This window comes from Rhea pennata, chromosome 2, assembly GCF_028389875.1.
Source record: "Rhea pennata isolate bPtePen1 chromosome 2, bPtePen1.pri, whole genome shotgun sequence".
NCBI lineage: Eukaryota > Metazoa > Chordata > Aves > Rheiformes > Rheidae > Rhea > Rhea pennata.
In genome coordinates, this window is record NC_084664.1 from 27741180 (window position 1) to 27759199 (window position 18020).

At 38.9% G+C, this 18020-nt stretch overlaps 1 protein-coding gene across 5 annotated transcripts in view; it reads left to right on the top strand.

The window, feature by feature from the left end:
* The window catches only part of DYNC1I1 (dynein cytoplasmic 1 intermediate chain 1), a 191988-nt gene that overhangs the window by 25093 nt on the left and 148875 nt on the right, over positions 1-18020 (top strand). For 3 of the 5 annotated variants that reach the window (XM_062567754.1, XM_062567756.1, XM_062567755.1), the window contains exon 5: positions 15914-15973. The exons of the other annotated variants lie outside the window; for them this stretch is intronic. In XM_062567754.1, coding sequence (XP_062423738.1) covers positions 15914-15973 — 60 coding nt within the window. The remainder of the gene's footprint in view (positions 1-15913; positions 15974-18020) is intronic. 5 annotated transcript variants of the gene reach the window in all.

An 18020-nucleotide genomic window follows, 5' to 3' on the forward strand; every position in this document is an offset into this window, starting at 1 on the left:
AAGATTTTACAAAAGCATTCTGCTAAACAGGTGGTAGATTTGGCATATGCTGTTCTTAGATATCAGGATGCTCTGAACAGTTCATTAAAGCTCTGTTAACAGAGAGCACCTTGCGTATTTCCACATTGCTTTGTGTACCCCATTTTACCTTTTTGCTGGCTAAGTTGCTTGTACTACTTGTACAGGATAGGACAAGAAAATTACATGCACAAGTATATGGACAGAGGGCTTTCTGCAGGGCTTTCTGCTATGATGTATTTTTTCCACAAGACAGTATTGGAGAATCCCATTAAGATTTTCACTGGAACAAAGTATCCTCTGCTTGGTTTTTCGGGATAATTATTTTGTCCATGGACATTGATGACCAGTTTCCTGGTTTGATGATCAGCTCATACGGCCATGCACACCTGAAACATAGATCACAGCTAACTAGATTTGATATATTTGATTTGAGTAAATGTCATGAAGAAAGGGGCTGAATTAAAGGCATTTGCTGAGAGCTCCCATGCTGTGGCATACTGTGAAGAACAAATTTGCCTTTTTTAGGGTATCAGCATTGACCATCTTCATGATAACTGTATACATCTTAGCCCTCTTCTGCAGCAGATAGTCTGAACTTCTGCCCCCTTCTTAAGGGGTGCCAGAGAGGATGCTAGCTGTCACAGTAAAACTGTGATAAAATCATGCCCATGAAGAGACAGGTTTTATTACCCAGCATACCTTAGATCTTTATGAATTTCATCTCAGCACTTGCAGCCATGCACAGCATGTTTGTGCCATCTGGGCAAGTGTACAGGAATAAGCCTTATGTAGTGCTTCGATGCCAGGCAGTGCAGTATTAGGGCTTCTGGGCTGAACCAGCTAAGCATGCCGCTCTAGAAAAGCCCCAATACCCTGTCACAGGTAGAGCCAGAGCACTGGGATCAATGATGCCAGTTACATATAGGGTAGCAGAAATATGTCTGTGCTGGAAGGACATGCTTTTGTGGCTTTTATGTGCTAATATTAACCTCTATTGGTATGAACCCTGGTTTTATCTGCAGCGTGTCTGTGTTTTCACTCTGCATATTGTATGCATGGAGGAATTCCGTTTGTGGACCACGGTGTGATTAATCTGTGTGGTCCATTTTTTACTTTATCTTTCACTGCTCCTGTATGTTCCCAGATAAGTTCATTCGTCCCACTTATTGCTGAACTGCCTGGGTTTTGTGTGTACATGTATATGTGTGCAGTTAAACTCCTTGCATGCAGCACTTTCCTGCTTACCTTTTATTCTTGAACATGAGATTCACATTAGGCTGTACAGAAGATTTCCGACCTTCAATCTGTTTAGTACACTGCACAAGGCTCAGCTGTCTTGGGCATGTAAAGTTAAATGGTTGTATTTCTTTCTGCAACAAGTTAATCTATGCTCTTCTAATCATAACTTTTCGATATTTTGTTGCCCATATGTTTAGATACCTGATTGTTTTGTGGACTACCATGAAGACTAAGGTGGTGGGAAGCATTTTTGATCTTCTGGTAGCTGCTTTCAGGGAATGATTATTTCAGTGTTGTGTTTTATCTTCTATAAAATCATACCAGCATCCAGGTGGATTGTTTTCTACTATTTTTCTCACAGTCCATGGATTTTGTGGGGGGTTTCTGGCTGTCACCACTTATTCTGTAAGTACATTCTAACTTGCATTAGGGCACTAAGGTGATACTAAGTTTAAGTGGGTCTTGCCTGAATTAACCTACATTTCCATCTCATTGATATCTCAGTTTCTGATACATTTTTAGTGCATTGAAATCAGATAACTTTCTTCTGTGTGTGAGGTTTATTTGAAGTAAAGCTTTGCAAGGTCAAGCCTTATTTAGATGAAGCCATAAATATTTAATGAAAGATACTGTGAGAATGAGTCTGAGCATAGCATTAGGTAATAACAACAACAAAAAAAAAGGAGAATCAGATTTTTGGAAGAGATTTTCTGGCAGCAGTATGCCATTTTTCATAGAAGTTTGGCCTCTGTGGAATCCTGATTGAGTCATCATTGTTACAGTTTTATTTCTAAATAAAATATTGTGAAGTACAGTGCATGGGCAGTTCTAAAAATAGAGCAGTTGTCTGTAAAGTTTGAGAACTTCTCTCTGAGGAGCAGTCTTACCTTTGGTTTTGGCTGTTGGCATATTTTTTTTGTCCGCTACATCAGTTCATCTTAAACTTAGTGTGACCTCTGAATGTATTCCCAAGTTGTATTCAACAGAATGCAGTAGCAGCTGTCACATTAAGTTGGATTAGATTCTGCCTGATAGAGACTCAGCAGCATGTTTTCTGTTTGGTCATTCTCTTTCCAAGTTTGCTGACAATATTAGTCTGTATTTGTATATGTTTTTGTCAGATATGACTTTGAGTTGCTTCCATCTACTCTGGCTACTTTGAGCCATTTGGGTATAAACAGAAATACATTAATATGTTTTCTTTTACTGTATCGATGTTTACCTTCAGTTTGTATTGGCCCAGTGCAGCAAGAAGCAGATATAATTCCAATCTTTTCTTTACAGTATATTATTTACTCATTTTTGTATAGTTATTAGGTGTTCTGCTTTTTAAAACAGTATTGAAACATACAGATAAACCATGTGTTAGTCCTGCATTGCTTCATGTCTGAATCTCAGACACAAACATTTCTTCTTCCTCAAATATAAATTCATAGGGAAAGATTTAGCTCTGAAGCACCTGGGCAGCCAGTGAGTCAGAGCATGTCATTTAAATGTTGCATTTACCTCTCCACAGTTTTGTATTCACTCTCTCTTGCCATCAGTCAAGTTAAAAAAAGGCACATCAAGTTAAGAAGTGTGTTGTTACCTCATTATAATTGTAGTTGCAAAGATTTTCTTTGTTGATCTCTCATGAGTGTATCTAAATGTCACTAAAGTCTTTCTTCGGATTCTGTGTTTTTCAGGCTTTTTGCTTTAAATCAAGTGACCCAGCTTTTATTTTCACTGTTTTATTTTTAAACAGCTCTTACCTGATGCTGTGATATAACACGTTGACAAGCTGAACAAAGGTTAGCAAGGTTCCAGTCTCCTTTTTTCAATGTCTGCTTTGCTGTTTAATTAGACACATAAAGGAAGTGAAGGAAGAAGGTGAATCCTGGTCTCTATTTCAGTTATACCAGAAGGTTGGATTCTTGCAGTAGGTTGTCTTTTACAGTCCATGCAGCATATTTCCTCTCTTCTTGTTAGGTTAGGTACACAAAAGATTTCTCCCAGACAGTAGCAAAATCATGCTTCTGTACGTTTAGCTATAGCCGCTTCTGCATAACTGTGTCGCCTCGGGCTTAGTTACTTTATCATGAAGTAAATGCGTTTGACAGGTTCTGTGCAGTGGTGCTGTTTCATCATTGCCACTCAGCTTTAAATTATCAGTGTTTCATTGTGTTACGGATTTCACAAATGACAGGACCCTCCTTAAAACTCTACCAATACAAATGGGCCTGTGTTACATTACCTCAGGAGTAGGAGCCATTACCGTTGCTAGTAGCAGCCTTTTTTTGGTGGTAGGTTTTTTTAAGATCACCTTATATGTACAAAATGGCCTATAAATGGCTGTTTTACTAGCACGTGTATTTCATAAATGGGCTGAGCCAGAGGGAGAGAAGGAACAGTGTAAAGACCCTGAGGGAGCTACAGGAAAGAAGCAATCTCTGTGGAGTTTGTACAGCTCGTAGCATCAGGAAAACTGTCGGACCCCGATCCAGAGTGCTATGCACTCTGATGAGAGATGGTAGAAATATAGACCTTTCAGTTTTTGTTCCCTTTCCCCTGCTCAGCTGTGTGTATATTCCAGCCCTTAGTTAAGGAATCGTAATGGAACTGAATAAAACTGGGACATAAGGACCTCTTCAGTTATACCTGTCCTGTGTTGGTGGCTAATACGAATGTGAGACTTTTTTAGTGGATAGTCAAGAGAACCATAAAATGGGTGGCTAGAGGTGAATGGGATAACCCATGGGATCCTGGAGTTCCCACTCTGGGTTGGTTGGTTTGGCTTTGGCATGGAAGGTTTCCAATTATGTAGTGAGACAGAAATACACACCTCAACTGTTAAATTTCTTTTTGTATATATCATGATGCCATCATCAGGATCTCTTGGCACATATGTTGTGTCTTACGGTTTCCTTCAGTGTTAGAGGCCAAATTGTGTCTTGAGTCTTCTTGACCTCAGTTGTGCTGGCATGTGTGAGCAGAGGGATGCTGTTGGCCCTCCGCCTTGCCCTGGGGATCCTGGCTGCCTGAGCTGTCATTGCCATGCCTACTCTGCTGCTGTTTAAATAGATGCAGCAAATCTTTCTCACACTTCCCATCCATGGCTCATTTTCAGGACAGTAACAGTGCTGGCCAGACCTCATCCCCCTGAGCACAGGCTGCTGCAAATACTGCCCTGAGCTGCTGCACACATCATGGCTTGCCCTGTGTAGGTTAATACCAGAGGTGGGAGGAGGGCAGGTTTCTTACAGTCTCTTCCTTCCTTTTGTGCCTGCACAGGGAAAGCCACAATCTTACTTCTTTATATTCGATATGTATTTAGCTCTAGATATCTGAAGACTCTCTATGCCATTTTTTTTAACCTATAAACATAATAGACACCTTAGGGACTGATATTTGGCAGTTGCTTTCAAGCATCTGTACATATGACCTAAAAAGCAAGGAGTAATTTTAAGTGCCTGCCAGGTATGAAGTCAAAATGATCTGTATTAATTAGAATCATCTGCAGTCCTTTTAGCATGTAAGCCTGTGGCATCATTAAGGATTTTCATGCTTTCATTCCTAAAGGATGGATAGAGTTCTGTCCTCCAGATCTTTGACTATTTTTCTCATTAGCAAGTATCTCCATGCTATAAATTAAAGGCGAAGGAAAGACTGCCATTCCCAGTGTGTTTCATAAAATTCCTTAGAAATCCCAGTCCCAGCTGCATTCAGAAGAAAATAATACTAGTGTATAAAGCCCCACTTAACTATTTAGGTTATCAGCCCATATGTAGTTGCTTTTCTGTAGTTATGTCCAGGCATATCAAGCCTGTAAGTATGACAATCAGATGATTTAGGAGACTAAAACTCTTAAAATGTTACTGTTAAAATGAATAATTTTAGTCATCTCAAAACCAACTTTCTTACTTGCTAAGGACCAGCTCAGCTTAAACAGAAGTTCTCTTGTACAGAATTTCATCTTGATTTGATTAAATTGTATGAGATCACCTCCTTTGTTAAACTGGTTAACATAGTTAAACTGGTGCAATTTGTGCATGTAGGTGTTTTCTTCTTCACTAGACCATTGAAAAGCCCTCAGAAAAACTCCATTCTCAATTTGATGTTTGATCTGGAAAAACAAGAAGAATCTCTAAGTAGCTATTGCAGTAACGTATTTTTTAAGGATTTTCTTGAAGCCCTTGAAAATGGGAACTACTGCCACTGGAAAGGTCCTGGTAAATCTCCAGATCAAACTTTTTCTTTTTAAAAGAAATTTTAAAACAGTCTAAGCATCCTGTATTAATTTTTTCATAAGCAAAGCATTTTGGTTTTCCTCCATTCAAAATTACTTTTCATTTAGAGATTTTAATTGTACTTATTTAATAATTCAAAGTCAGAAGAAAATCTTTCAGCTGGTCTACCAAAAGTCTGATAATTGAAAATTTTTGACATTTTGACTGCTGATGCAAGAAATTTCAACATTTTGATAACTTCCATAGAGTGAGCCTTATTTCCACCTAGTCATAGCAAAAATTTCACCTCTTCTGGAATGATTTTGCTGCGTACGTTCACACACATAGGTATATTAACACCAAATAAATTAAATAAAGGAAGGAAAACATCAATTTTTCTACCAGATAGCAATCACAGAATTTTAGCTCTAAAGCAAATGTGGAAATGATTCTAAAGTGTTTCATCATCTTTAGTTGAATAATACCAGACAATATGGTAAGTTCCAATCTGGATTGGATATGTTACCTGTTTGACTCTTCTGGATTTTCCTTCCTGGGTTTGTTTAATAAATGTAACATTGTCTTCTTTTATGGGAATATATCCAAAGCCTGTGAAGTTTATGAGAAAACTTCCCTTATATACATATCAGTCAGCTTTGGATCCTAACATCAGTACAGCAGTTCCCCTAGCGTGTCTACAGGAGCTGGTAACATGTAGAGTGTCTCCTACCAAATTCTTTCTTCACATCTGTGATTATCTGAGTTGTTTTGTCACTTATTCTTATAAAAAGGAATTTTTAAACTGCTTCAGGGTTTACTACAAGAGCAAACAATTTGTCTTTCCTCTCCTGATTGTTTTTTTTATTAATACACTTTCAAAACAACAGTTGATGCTTTCCAACACTTAGAGTAAATCTTTGTCATTCCATGGACTCAGCAGAAGCTTCTGTTTGACCTTATGTCCTAGCAGATACAGCCTGCTGCTCACAGTGGCACTTCCAGTAAACCAGCATAAATTTCCAGATTGCAATTTCTGCAGCTGTAGCATATAAATTGTGTGAATGACAAGGTTTATTAAATTGCCAGGAGGCTATATTCTGTAATGTAGACCTGAATCAAAGGACAGACTTTAAATATATCAAAAAATGAGTAGATTGAATTTATTTCACTTCTTACTCAGTGTAGTTCTACGAAATGGGAATCAACAAGGTGTTTGTCCCTTAATGTGTCCTTACTATTAAAGTCATGTTGGAGTTGCTCATTCTAATTTAAATTTCGGGTGGATTTTGAAAACTAATTAAATATACTCAGCAGCATAGCCTTAATTTAACAGGAGTTTTGGAATATACATATGTTTGTGTTTTAAATGCTTCCGTATCCAAGACATTTTATAAATGTATCTTAAAAAAAGGAAGATTATTTTAAACTCATACTCTACTGACAAGGGCTGTTGCGGTTGCCAGGCAGCTGAAAGATAGTGCTCTGCTCTCAGAGAGGTCACGGTTGCTCTTTCCGTGGGTTAAGACTGGAGGTCAGAGGTATCAGCCCATTTGGAAGTGGAAATGCAAACCCAAGTGTCTGGGCGTGCTCCAGCAGTGGTGTCAAACTCCTTGTTTGCTGAAAGTATTGTGGCATTTTGTTGTACAGTTACCAGTCCAGCTCTGAATACAACAGATGTCACATTGATGTCTGAGCTTTCTGCTCTGTAAGCCTAAGTGAGTGTCTTGTTGAGAGGCAGAAATCCTCCCTAAATACTGATAACCGTCTTGCTTTTAATGTGCTACAGAAAACAGTAGCACAAGGAAGATATTTTCTTTTTGCTAGTCCTTTAAAAGTGGAAGGCATCTGCAAAACAGAGAAGAGATGGCACCAGAAAAGTGGTTTAAGTGCAAAGCATCAATTGAGGCGAGTGGTACTTTTCCATCTCTGAGTAGCAGCTTTCAATCTTTTTCTTCGTGTATTTTGTTTTGGAGACACATTTTGAATTTATGACAAAGATCAGGAAGTGAAAATTATGGAGAAAAAGGATTAAAAAAATCTAGAATGAACAGACTGAAAACAAACAGCTTATAATGTATGTTTATATATGTATTTCTGAACATTGCAGTAATTTCTCACTAACAATCTTAAATTTTCTAATTAACTAACAGTAAAGTAGAAGCTTTGTAGAAGCTGATTGTGACAGAACAAAATAGATAAAACTCTAAATTTTTGTAAATAATTATGCAGCCTTAAATGCATCTGGCATCTCTCAAACCTTCAAAAAAGCCTAGAGACATGATAGATTGCAAACTAAATTTTCAAATAATATTGAATTGTATTGATCATACTGAAAAAACACATTCAAACATATGTCTTAAAAGTGTTGTATTTTACAAGTGATTTAAAAATAGCTCTCATATCTCACAATTGTTCTGTCATTTTTTAATGAATACATAAGTTGAATGGAAACTGTTTTTCAATATTTTGTCCAAGTACAGATGCACAGTTCTTCAATGTAAGTGATTCTGAATCTTGTGGAAATTGTAATCCAGATCAGCCTTTTAAGCATTGGTTGCCTCTTTGACTCAAGGTGAAAAACAAGAATCCTGTTGTTCCTTTCAGTTTTGGCCTTTCTAGTTTGCTTTTTTTTCCTAACTGACTTCCTTTGCTAGTTGCATTTGGAGTTAGAATGAAAGAAAGGAAGAACCAGACTGAAACTTGAAGGCTTTCAAGTAGCTCTTCTGTCAGTTGAGATAGCCCCTTGACTCCTCATTGAGTGCTAACAGCACAGATCACAGAATCATAGAATAACCTTAATTGAAGGGGGTCTTTGGAGATCATCTAGTCCAAGTCCACTGCTCAAAGCATGGTCAGCTAGAATAGCTTGCCCAACACTGTGTCCTGTCAAGTTTTGAATATCTCCAAATACTCACAACCTCTTAGGGCAGCCTCTTCCAGTGTCTGATTACCCTCACAATAAAAAAAAAAAATTTTCTTTTGTTTAAATAGCATTTCCTTTATTTCAGTTTGTGCCCATGATACCACTGAGAAGAATCTGGCTCCATCTTCTTTACTCCTCCCCTGGCCCCATCAGGTATTTATACACATGGATAAGATCCCCCCTTGAGTCTTCTTGTTTCCAGGCTAAACAGTCCCAGCTCTCTGTCATCGTGTGAGAGATGCTTCAGTCTCTTCATCGTCTTAGTGACCCTTTACTGAACTTGCTCTAGTATGTCTATGTCTCTCTTGTACTGAGGAGCCCAGAACTGGACACAGTGTTCCAGGTATGTCTTGTCGGTTCTGAGCAGAGGGGAAGGACCACCTCCCTCAACCTGCTGGCAACACGTTGCCTAATGCAGCCTCGGAGGCTATTGGCCTTCTTTGACACAAGGGCACATTTTCTAGCTCATGGTCAGCTTGTGGTCCAGCAAGACCCACAGGTCTTTTATCTGCAGAGCTGCTTTCCAGCCAGTTTTCCCCCAGACTGTACTGGTCCATGGGGATATTCCCCAGGTGCAGGACTTTACACTTCCCTTTGTTGAACGTCATGAGATTCCTCTCTGCCCTTTCCTCCAGTCTCTCAAGGCCCCTCTGAATAGCAGCACAACCATCTGGTGTATCAACCACTCCTCTCAGTTTTGTGTGATCTACAAACTTGCTGAGGTGGACTCTGTCCCATCATCCAGGTCATTAATAAAGATTTTAAACAATGTTGGATGAAAAATCAAACCCTGGGATACACCACTGGTGACTGACTTACGGCTGGACCTTGTGCTGATCACAACCCTCAGAGCCCGGCAGTTAGCCACTTTTCCATCCATCCACCTCACTTTCCATTTATCCAGCCTGTACTTCATCAGCTTTTTTATGAGGATGTTATGGGAGACAGTATCGAAAGCCTTATTAAAGTTGAGATAGACAACATCCACTGCTCTCGCCACATCCATCAAGCCAGTCATCTCATTGTAGAAAGCTTTCAACTCGGTTAGACACATTTTTCCCTTCATAGGACCATGCTGACTACTCCCAATCATCATTTTATCCATCACGTGCAAATCTGCCTCCAGGCGGATTTGCTCCATCACCTTCCCAGGCACTGAGGTGATGCTGGCCAGCCTGTAATTCCCCACATCCTCTTTTGAGCATAAGGTAGAAACTACTCATGATCCCACCATTACTGGCCTGGAGATGGATAGTTACTTGAGAACAGGATGCCAGAGAGTCGCACAGGCAGGTACCTCTGTTATTCCACTGTAGGCGCCTAACATAGGTGCTTTGGTGGGTTAATGTCCCTTGAACTCTTCATGGCAGCCATCTCTGAAAAGTCCTCAGAGCTGGAGTCTTACCTGGGTGCTCTGAACTGCTCTGGGAAGGAATTTCCTATCTTTCTGTTCCTGTGTGAGAGCCCATGGTGACTTGTTTCCTTGCTGGAGCACTGAATTCAGTGCTCCGAGTGCACTGAAGAGAGACAGTGCAAACACCCTCTGTAATGTCAAGATTCCCTGCTACCCTGGATGGGGAAAATGAGAATAGTCATTTTTTCCTATTATTCATTCCATTTTAGAAGCATTACTCTTTTAGGCAGAGGTGCTTTGAGACTTCATGTGCTGTGAGTGACTCCCTCCATCATTTCTGATCTCTCAGTTCTGCTTAGTGGGCCTGGCCTTTGATCTCTGAAAACCTCAGTGCAGCTTGATCTACGGAGTCATGGCCAGCTTCTTCACAGTATTTTAGAGTTTGGAGGACATACTTCTTCCCCACAAAAAGGGTCATTTTAGGATATTGCTGTTATTGCAAGAGAAGATGTTGGGTTTGGGACTTGTCGGCTCTAATAGTATTTCATTAGTGGCACATATGGATATCTCAGTTCAGCAGATCCCTCAGGACTCAGTACAGTGTGAGTGCCATTTTTTCCTGGTCTAGAAAGCACAACAGCTCTCAATGACAGGAAATGGCACAATATGGTGTTTCCTTTCTCCAATTCTGCTCAAAGGAGTGATTTGCAACATGGCAAAGAGATTTCTATCCTGGCAAGCTTTGCTGTTATTTCTGTGAGTAGCCTTTTTCAAAAGTGTGGATTTTCAGGCCTGGTTACTCTTGACCTGGGAAGGGAAGGTGGGGTAGAAAAGAAGTCATGCAGAACACGTTTTCTTCAGCATCAGCAATAGAAGAGGGAGGATTTGATTTTAGCTTCAGGGAAGCAGAGTGAGAACAAAGCTGCCAGCATGTTGCACACAGGTTGAATGAAAGGTGTTGGACTGAGGCATTTATTAGAGCTGAGTTGTGCTGCAATCTGACTATGATTCAGGATATTCAGTAGCATTTTATCATTGTGATTTAATAAGTATTTATATTGGCGCTTATGTGCCACATGTTTCATATGCTATTGCGAAGGCCAGATGCAAGTTTCCACATTTTTAGTCTACATAGTTGGCATTGTTCAATGCAAATAAAATCTTCTGGAAGTAAGAAAGATTCCACAAGGCATCCATATAGTGGAGTACCAGTTTTTCCTATGTAGTAGTAATTCAAAACAGGTAATGTTTTTGTTCAAATTATTTTCACTTTCTTCCTTGAATTCTGCAATTATCTTCTTAAAATTTGCTCTGAATCAGGGTCTACCTAATGCCTTGGACGTTAATTCAAAGTAGAAAAATCTCATGAGTTGCCTTAACATCCATCCCCTTTCACACATGCATGACAGCTTGTTCTCTTTTTCCTCTTTTTTTCTTTCTACAGGTTATTCCCTTACTGACTGGGGAGAAAGAAGATGCATTGTATCAAAATTAAATGGTACTTTCTCTGTACTAAGAGCTGAATCAGCACCAGCATCTAAGAGTACTATCCTAAATTCTAAGAAGATAGAATATTACTAAGGTTGTAGTATAGAGCTGATAGAGAATGCTAAAATAGAGAGATCTAAAGGAAGAATATGAAAACAAATCAGTTTTAAGGGAGGTAATAACCCTTGTGCCTTCTCTACTAAGTCTCAGTCCAAGATCTAAAAATCCTCATTCCTTTCATACTACGTTAGAACAATTTGTTATTTGATCATAGTTACACTGTTTTTATCCTGCAGTCAGCCAAGGGCAGCAATTGTCCACCAAACGTATAAAAGAAAGATTGATAGCAGGGCTATTGTTTGTTACTGTGTGGGAGACTTATATAACAAGCGGCATCGAAACAATGTCAGTCGTTCTGATGAAAGTAAGGTCTGCGCTTTCTGGGAACAGTCTGATCTGGCTCGGTCCTGATGGGGCCTCTCGTACTCCGTAAGTTTCCATTTGTGGGTTTTCTGGGGATTCTTCCCATGCCTGCGCACTCTGTTTAGCCGCAGGAGAGGGCTCAACTCAAATGGGTTGCAGGAAATTTATGGAAGTGCTGGAATGTCCAAGGAAGCACTGCTTTTCCTTGTTAGGTCTAATTCTCAAACAAACTACTGACTCCCACAGAGTAGGATCTGTCTGCTTTCATAAATTGTGGCATCAGGAGGAAGTGGTGTATCATACTCTCTGACTAGGAGAGTATAGCACTGGAAAATAGGCTTAATACAGGGTATATTAAATATATTCATCTATTTCCTTTGAAGTTGGAGTTAGTTATGCTGTAAGAGGCTAGAATTGGTCAGTGTTGCTCTACCTCTCACTAGATAAGTGTTTTTCTCATAAGTTGGAAGGATAATGTAGTGTGGTCCCAACTTAGCCACATGCCTTCTTTGTCCCCATAGCAGTGATTCACTCATTTCACAAAATACAAAAGAGATCTTGAAGCTAAGCAACATCATGTACATACATCAGAATGAAAAGTAATTTGCATACAAAGAGGATACTTCCATTTTATCTGTCCCTACTTTCAAAAACATTTATTGACCTTATTCTAGTTGTCATCATTCTTCTTGGATTTTTTAAACATATATAAAATGCAAAACATAGCTTGGAAGTCTCTTTTCCCCATTCAAATGGTAATGTAAAATGCTTTTCATTTCTTCTACATAGACCTGTGTCAAAATACATTGAAAGCAGTAGGAGGACTTTCATCCATTTATGCTTTCTAAAAAGGCCTGGAATGGGAGCAGAAGTGTCACTTCCCACCTGTGTCTCGATGCTGACCTACCAGCACTTACTCTGGTCTTTGGGGTCTGTAAAGTTGTTTCCTCTGCCCTGTCCTGGGTGACTAGAAGTCCCAAGGCTAATTTCAGTTTTCGTTTACTAGGAAGAAAGGAAAAAGAGGTATAACATCTAACCTTTTTATTCATGAAGAAACCTCTAGGAAGAGAACTCTAACTTTGGAAAAAAAAAAAAGGAAAAGATTGGCACTGATTTTTCACTGGGATCCAATGGCATTTCACAATCCCCCTTGAGTATTATCCACAGGAGAAGAAGCATAAAGGTAATGCTCTCCAGATGATCAAGGAATGTCATATAGTATGCCGGCTCAGCAGAAACAAATTTATTTTAATTTTCTAGTGTGTATAAGCACAGGCTATTCAACGTTGTATGTCCTTGGGTTGCTGATATGCTTAGAATCTCTTTTATTTCCTCTGTGTTATTGCCATCTAAACTGGCTAAATCATAGGCCCGGATTACTTAGCTTTACTATACACTCATTTTCATTTTGATCTGTAGACATATATCAGGTGGTAGGAAGAGGCAAAGGATAAACCAGTATAGTTCCTTGAAACCTGTAGTCAGTCTGTATGATCTCCAGCCTGTATTCTGTAAGTGCTTTCATTCACTTTCTATGTCTCTTAGGGCAAGAGACTTGAAACTCGAAGATCTGTTACATACAGCCTTGTTTTCTGGGGTAACTCAGTTCATGCAAGCTTGAGAGGTCAGAACAACACATTGATTTTGTTGTAAAAACAAAAAAAAGACAAACCAAACCAAACCCAAAATCTGCTTTCAAGCCTTTGCAGAGTGGTGACATAATGATGCAGAGAAAGCAATTACCATTTGGGGCACAAATCTAAGAAATGTTTTTCAAATCCACTGAAACTGTTAAAAACAGAAGTATTCAGGTGTCAAGGAAAATTGCTATTAAAAGTATATATCAGTGTCAAGAATGGTTAAATATCTCTGTCAGAATCCAGAAAGTGAAGTACTTTAGGGAAAAAAACATGTCTTCATTACATATATCGACTGCTTTTAACAAACGGTATCCCAAATCCTAGAAAGCGCAGCTGTAGAGTAAGGGTTAAAGTGATTTATTTACATTGGAAATTCTAGTAGTAGGTATTACTTTTCTCATATTTTGGGATTTGCGTACTATCATCTTGAGTGTGTGAGAGCTCAACACTAACTAAGTTTAGGCAATCAGTTGAATGCAAGGTAAATGTACCCTGTCTTGCAACTTGGTCTGGATTCTAAGAGGTGGAGTGTAAGTAAGTTCTGTATCTCTTCAGAGACCTACTGCAAACTCTAGTCTTAAACAGATGGTAATGGAGTTTCTTCTAATGAAATATTCTTTATCCCTTGGGAAGCTTCCTAGGTTTGAAAGTAGATGGAGGGGGAAAATGTGTATGTATATAGATCATGTATATTTTTCTTCTAAGTGTTCAGAAAACCTGAGTGTGCAAGTATAAGTAGCCCCTAGGCAGCTATAAAATGAGAAACTGGCATTTGCATAGCAAGTCTCATTATATGTTACTGACCTTGATAATATTACAAGAGCCATTTTCACACAAAGCATTTTTAATGGAGTATCTATAATGCATTAGTCACTGATGCTTTTGCCTTGCATCAGGCATTCAGATCCTTATGTCCCTTTTCTTTTCCACTCTTCTTGAGTTACAGTCAAATTACAGGGAAAAGTTCTGCTCTTCATCGTGCATTCATCCCTGACTTTTTTGCAATTCTCTTTCATTTTGGAGAAGTCCTGTATCACTGTAAGGTCTTTCATGCAGCGTACATCACTGCAGATTTTAAGAAGCTGAGAGGAGTAAGTGTTGTTTTGTTGCATGGAAAAGCACCTTAGTATTACAATTCTTCAATCTTTTTGTACATGCGGGGTGTTGAGATTGATTAGCTTTCACTTTGACATGACAGAGTGCAGCACATGCCCTTGTTCCTCTCTCTGGAGAGTGAGTTAACATTCGCAATAGCATGGGTGAGTATACTAAATACAGGAGGTAGCAGTAATTATACAGCTTTAAGAGATCTGCTTCTAATCTAATTCAATAACTTGCTAGTTTATATGGATGATTCATTGGCAAAGATTCCTGTTGTTGCAGAAGGACTCATGTAAATTGAGCATGGCTGGTTACATGGCTGATTTTGGCTGAACTGGTAAAATGATGTTCTCCATATGTTTAAAATTTGCACTTAAAAAGAAAAGAGAATTCATAGTTTGCAGGACTGTCATTATTCAGTGTGTCTACATGACTTGCTTTAGTGAAGGAGTGGAGATATGCTTTCCTTTGCACTGAGAACAGTGCATAATCTAGTATTTGTCTTACACGAAAAGGTGTTCAGGAGGCACTGTTCTTTTCCTGACTCTGTCATAGATTCTAGCAGATTTCTGGCATATGAGATATGACTTCATTAGGGAGGCAAAATAAAGTAAGATCAAGATGCAGGGAATGAATGGGCACTTTTGAAAATTTTGGTGTGAACCTATTAATTTCTGCACTTCTAAATTGGGGGATTAGAAGTATTTCACAGAATTCCTGGAGGGCTCTGTGAGTGTTTGCAAAGTATTTTAGGGATATTAGCATGGCAAGTTGCATTGCAGTGCAAAGAACAAAATCTTTACTTCAGACCATACCTCTGGAGCATTCATACATTTTGTGACAGTCCCATATGACAGCAGTCCATTAAGAGACTGTCATAGATCTTATTTCCCCAGCTGTTTCATTACCCTTTCACCCTGGAAATTTTACCTGGATGAAAATAAGAGGAATTTGTTTATTTGTCCCAGATGCCTCCAGAATGTGCCAGAGCAGCTGTTTATGGGCTCTTTGTTGGCATATGCACTGCATGATGTTTGGGCCTAGAGCAGTATTTACAAGATGGTTTATCATCAGGCTCAGAAATATATGAAGGGCTAGACTGTTCAGTGGAGTTCATGGCTCCGTTCACCTTATCGTAAAAACACAATTACAGTGAATTCTACCTGTCAATTTTATAGATTATTGTGGATTCATCAACCAGAGTTAGTGAGTTAGAAATCTCTTAGATTCTAAGAAATCTAACTAAAGAAAAAAAATGTTTTATTAACCAGTATCTGAAAGGAAACCCATCTTTTTCCCTTTGTTTACCAATAATATGTAATTTTAACAAGTTGCCCCTGTCGCAGGCTAGCATCAAACCTTGTTTGACCTACTGTGACTCCCCGTTGCACTTGCTGATTGAATGTAGTACATACAGCATGTAACTAATGAAATGTTTTTTTGTGCATCCTTTCAGTTAATTCTGTGTGTTCTTTTTTCCCCCTCCCACTTTGTGCTGCACGGCTGATTACCACCCTAGGACCTTGCAATGGGACACAGACCCCTCAGTGCTGCAGCTCCAGTCTGACTCTGAACTTGGGTATATGTCAGCTCTTTTGTTATTCATTTGTCATTTCTTTGCAAGAATTATGTTGAAAATGCTTCCCAGTTGAGCTGTTTTTGTGATTTTCATTTGCTTTGTTCACTCAAAAAGACCATAATTTAGGTTTCCTTTTTTTAGTAGCATCAATGAGAAGCTTCAGCAAAGCCATCTTTGTGGTAAAAAAACAACTGTTTTAAAGAAGCTCATGAAAAGATAAGCTGCTATTTCTGTTGCCTGAAAAACAATACAAATAACTATTTCATTACAGATGAAATGTTATTATTGTGGCACTTTAATGTGCATGTACAGTTTCACTGGTCTTGTTAGTACCTATTGATTCAGACTTTTCTTTCTGAATCATTTGCAAGGTACTTCTTCCCCTCCTTTCTGTCTTTGCCATAGTTATGTTGTTTCCACATGCAGTAACAATTACCTCTTTTTCCTTAGGATCGTATAAAGGATTTCTTTTATATGTGCTTACAGTTGTTCTTTCAAATATGATCACAGTCCGAGAGTTGTATTTTTAGTTGAATTCACATTAGTCAAGCATTTTTTAATTACATTTGGGCTAAAATTAGTATTTTCTATTTGGGATAGAACTTCCTTACCCAACAGTTATTTGGTAATTAGTTGCTTTAGATAACAGATCCTAAGTGTTGCAGTTAGCCAGCTGCACCTAAAATGTTTATAGTTTAAAAGGCTGCTGTATTAAGGAGCAAAAGTGTTCCTTGCAAATGCAGTATAGTGTCAAAAAAAGTCTGATAGCATGAACAGCTTATCTATTACGGACAAAATCAAATATCTGTGCTGCTGGAGTTGCTCTGCCTATGAACTTACAGGCTTGCTTCTCTGAATCTCCAGGCAAATATCTTGTGCTTCTACTAGTTCTTGGTATTTTCTCTCTGGCAATTCCTGTGAAGTTCAGCATGCTGTAGGCTGTAAGGAAAACTACAGTTTCCCTTAAAAACATCCACACAGCGTATTAAAAAGGATTTATCTGCCTCCAGAACTGTTAGGAATGTTTGTAATTTCCACTTGAGTGTGGCTTCAAATAGATCCATATTCTCGTTTACCTGAATAATACCAAAATGGCAGAGTTTCTCAAGCTGCTTTAAGATACAGAAGCCTTTTAGAGATCTTACCTGCCCTTTCCCAGAAGATGCAATTGAAAGATGAGCTCTCCCTGAAGCAAGGTTCCTCAAACGGCTATGCAGAGCAGAGTGGTTTATTTGACTCATGTAGATGTAAAACTGTGTATGCTTACAAGACTTCAATCTTCTATGAGCAGTCAGAACAAAGATAGAAAAGAAACATGCCAAAAAGATTGAATCCACATGTTGCTGAGTATACTCCATAATGGGAGTCCTCTCCGGTTTGAGAGAAAACAGTCTTGAAAACCAAGGCAAAGAAGGATCAGACTTACCACTGGTGACATGAGAATAAATAAAAAATGCATCATGCAGAAGAAATTCTGCAGTCAGTATGCAAATGTGCGTAGCTTAACACTTCTAACAGACACTTCTTTTTTTCTGGTTTCTACAGACAGGAACATATTTTTTTAAGGCATAAACTTTATTCTTCTCCTACTGACATCACATGGGAAGTTTGGAAAGGGATCCATCAAAGTGTCTGTGTTCTTGAAGGTGAAGCTTCAGCAAGCTGTAAATGAAAAGGCTTATTAGCATCTCAGGTGAAAAATGTGGATGGCAAAGCAAGATATAGTTGAGTGCTGCTCAAAAAAGAATTAGGAATTAGGGCATTACAGCCCATATTTGGTAGAGTCCAGGTACTGAAATAATGGTCCCGCTGTCCCTAAGTGCTTGGGACCCAAGGCTTGGCCAGCTTTTAGTTATGTGAAAACCATTATAAGTTGGTGAACAGAGGCAAAAAGAAATAGGAGGCCACATACCTTCAGATGAAGAAATACCACCCAGTATTCACCAATAATTACCAGGATATGGTTGACGTTAGATGTTTGTACAGCCCTCAGCAACCCTGAAAATAAGATTTTTTTTGGGGGGGGGGGAGTGGGAGGGAGAAATTC